Source organism: Papaver somniferum, chromosome 2, assembly GCF_003573695.1.
Source record: "Papaver somniferum cultivar HN1 chromosome 2, ASM357369v1, whole genome shotgun sequence".
Classification (NCBI taxonomy): Eukaryota; Viridiplantae; Streptophyta; class Magnoliopsida; order Ranunculales; family Papaveraceae; genus Papaver; species Papaver somniferum.
This window is the reverse complement of record NC_039359.1, coordinates 111,030,207-111,032,518: the sequence shown is the minus strand read 5'-3', so window position 1 is coordinate 111,032,518 and position 2,312 is coordinate 111,030,207. Positions and strand designations below refer to the sequence as shown.

The 2,312-nt window shown below is 38.5% G+C and overlaps 1 protein-coding gene across 1 annotated transcript; it reads right to left on the bottom strand.

The window, feature by feature from the left end:
- Positions 1–887: 887 nt before the first annotated feature.
- Positions 888–1,817, bottom strand: LOC113351756. The gene has a single exon (XM_026595690.1). The coding sequence runs from the start codon at positions 1,815–1,817 to the stop codon at positions 888–890; it is 930 nt and encodes a 309-aa protein (XP_026451475.1).
- Positions 1,818–2,312: the final 495 nt, after the last annotated feature.

The window sequence follows — 2,312 nt, the reverse complement described above, 5'->3', positions numbered from 1 at the left end:
AAAATTTCGAATTCAAAAAAATAGCCGTTGAAACGCTATTGTTATTAGCGTTTTTTTCATAGTCGTTGATTAGAAGGAGCCGTTAAAGATCTAATGGTTGGAAATGAAACGCAATTCTTAACATCGTTTGGCGCTATTCTTAAAAGAGCCAAACGCAATTCTTATTAGCGCTTTTCTTGAAAAACATCCAGATCCTAAGCCAATTCCTCAAGTTCCATACTTAGTTTTTTTTCTTCTCTTTTGAAAACCCATACTTAGTTTTTTTTTCTTCTCTTTGAAAACAATGAAAACCATAAATAATACAATGAAAATTTTAATATTTCTTAATTTTATAATTTAGAAATCATAGGATTGCAACCAAGTTGCTTACATACTGAAAGTTCATTCGAAGTCTTACGAAAAAAGACTTAAGATGTTCTTCGAACCTTACGAAAAAAGACTAAAGATGTTCTTAGAAATCTTATGAAAAAAGACTAAAGTTGTTCTGCTGGGTAAACATCGGTAGGATTGAATTCGCCATCCGAACCATCAAGATCATCTAGTGGTGGAGGGGGAGTTTCTGGTGGCATTTCACCGTCTCTGAGACCTATTCCATGTCGTATCCAAATGTGTTGAACAAGATCATTGTGGAGTTGGAGATATGCCTCATCATTCCTTAACTCGTGGTATGACCTCGGTATTCCAGTAACCTGTCGTATTGGTTCGTTCACGACTTGACCCCATTCTAAGTTACGTCTTTCATTCTCAATGACCATGTTATGCAAAATCAAACAAACCTTGATAATAAAGTTTATATCCTCCATATCCCAGTAAAATGCTGGCTTTTTAGTTATTTGGAACTTGTTTTGGAGAGTTCCAAAAACCCTTTCAACATCCTTTCTCTTCGCTTATTGGTATTTATTGAACAACGTATTAGCTGGCTGATTTGGAAGAAGAATTTTGAATGACTGCACAATACAAGACAATCGTGGATATATATTATCCGCCAAGTAGTAACCCTTGTTGTAGCTATGGCCATTGATGCGGTAATTACAAGGAGCTGCTAAACCATTAACCATCTTATCAAAAAGTGGAGATTGAGCCAAGACGTTCAAGTCGTTGTTCGACCCTGCCATTCCAAAGAAACCATGCCAAAACCACCGATCATATGATGCCACGGCTTCTAAGATCATGGTAAGTTTTTTCTCATGCCCACGGAACGTGCCTGCCCATGTTGTTGGACAATTCTTCCACCGAAAATGCATACAATCAGCACTTCCAAGCATTCCAAGAAACCCTCTAGCCGCATTTTCTGCCAATAATATTTCTGTGTCTTCTCTTGTAGGAAGTCGCATGTACCTTGGACCAAAGCGGCGAACAATTACCCTGGTAAACCTCTTCACATACATATAGACGGTTGGCGCTCCCATACGGACATAATCATCTGTGCTATCAGCGGCTATACCTATACAAAAATATTTCATTACGGCATACATCTTCATGTGGGGAGAGTGACCAAATTTTCCGGTGCAATCAACTTGGAAATCAAAAGCAGGATCCGCAACAACAATCTCACTTAGAATACGTAAGAAAAGAGGTCGATACATACCCAAACGTTGGTGGAACTTCTTAGGCCCCCAAGTACAGTTAGGTCCAAAGTAGTCATGCATCATTCTTGCATCTCCATCATCTCGGTGTCTTTCCACCATTTGTCGCGTCAATACTTCTTGAGGCACGGGTTGGAAGGGCTTATGCATTCTTTGAGTCATATACTGGTACACCACAATTGCTCTCTCCTCGTTATCATCACCAATGCTAAGATCGATACCATACGTCATTAGTACATACCTCCTTAGCGGATTTTCATCGTCCATATTTCACCTGTAAACAAAACTCAAATATTGTAAGCATTCCAAGATTTTTGAATTCATACAAAAGAAAAAACATTCATACAAAAGAGAAGACATTCATGCACACATTCATTAAAGAAAAGACATTCATACATGTTCATTCCAAGTTCATTAAAGACAAGTACATTAAAGAAAACACATCCAAGTTTCATACAAAAGAAATGACAAGTTACCTCATCCTAATCCTAACATCCTTGCCATTTCATCTTCACTTAGACCAATCCCACCACTATTCATCAATTGAGTTAATTGTGACTCTGGAACTACTTCTGGAACTACTTCCTCTTGTGGAACATAATGACCATGTGCATCATCTGATTGATTTGTGGCTGGTCTTTTACGGCTAGACCATTGAGAGTTGTCTCCAAGATCATAACATGATTGGGTTAACGTCGATCCTTCCCCAAGAGCACGTGCCCGATC

What these genes read in the sequence shown, in the direction of transcription:
- LOC113351756 (XM_026595690.1), bottom strand. Translation starts at nt 1,817, where the DNA reads ATGACGTATGGTATCGATCTTAGCATTGGTGATGATAACGAGGAGAGA.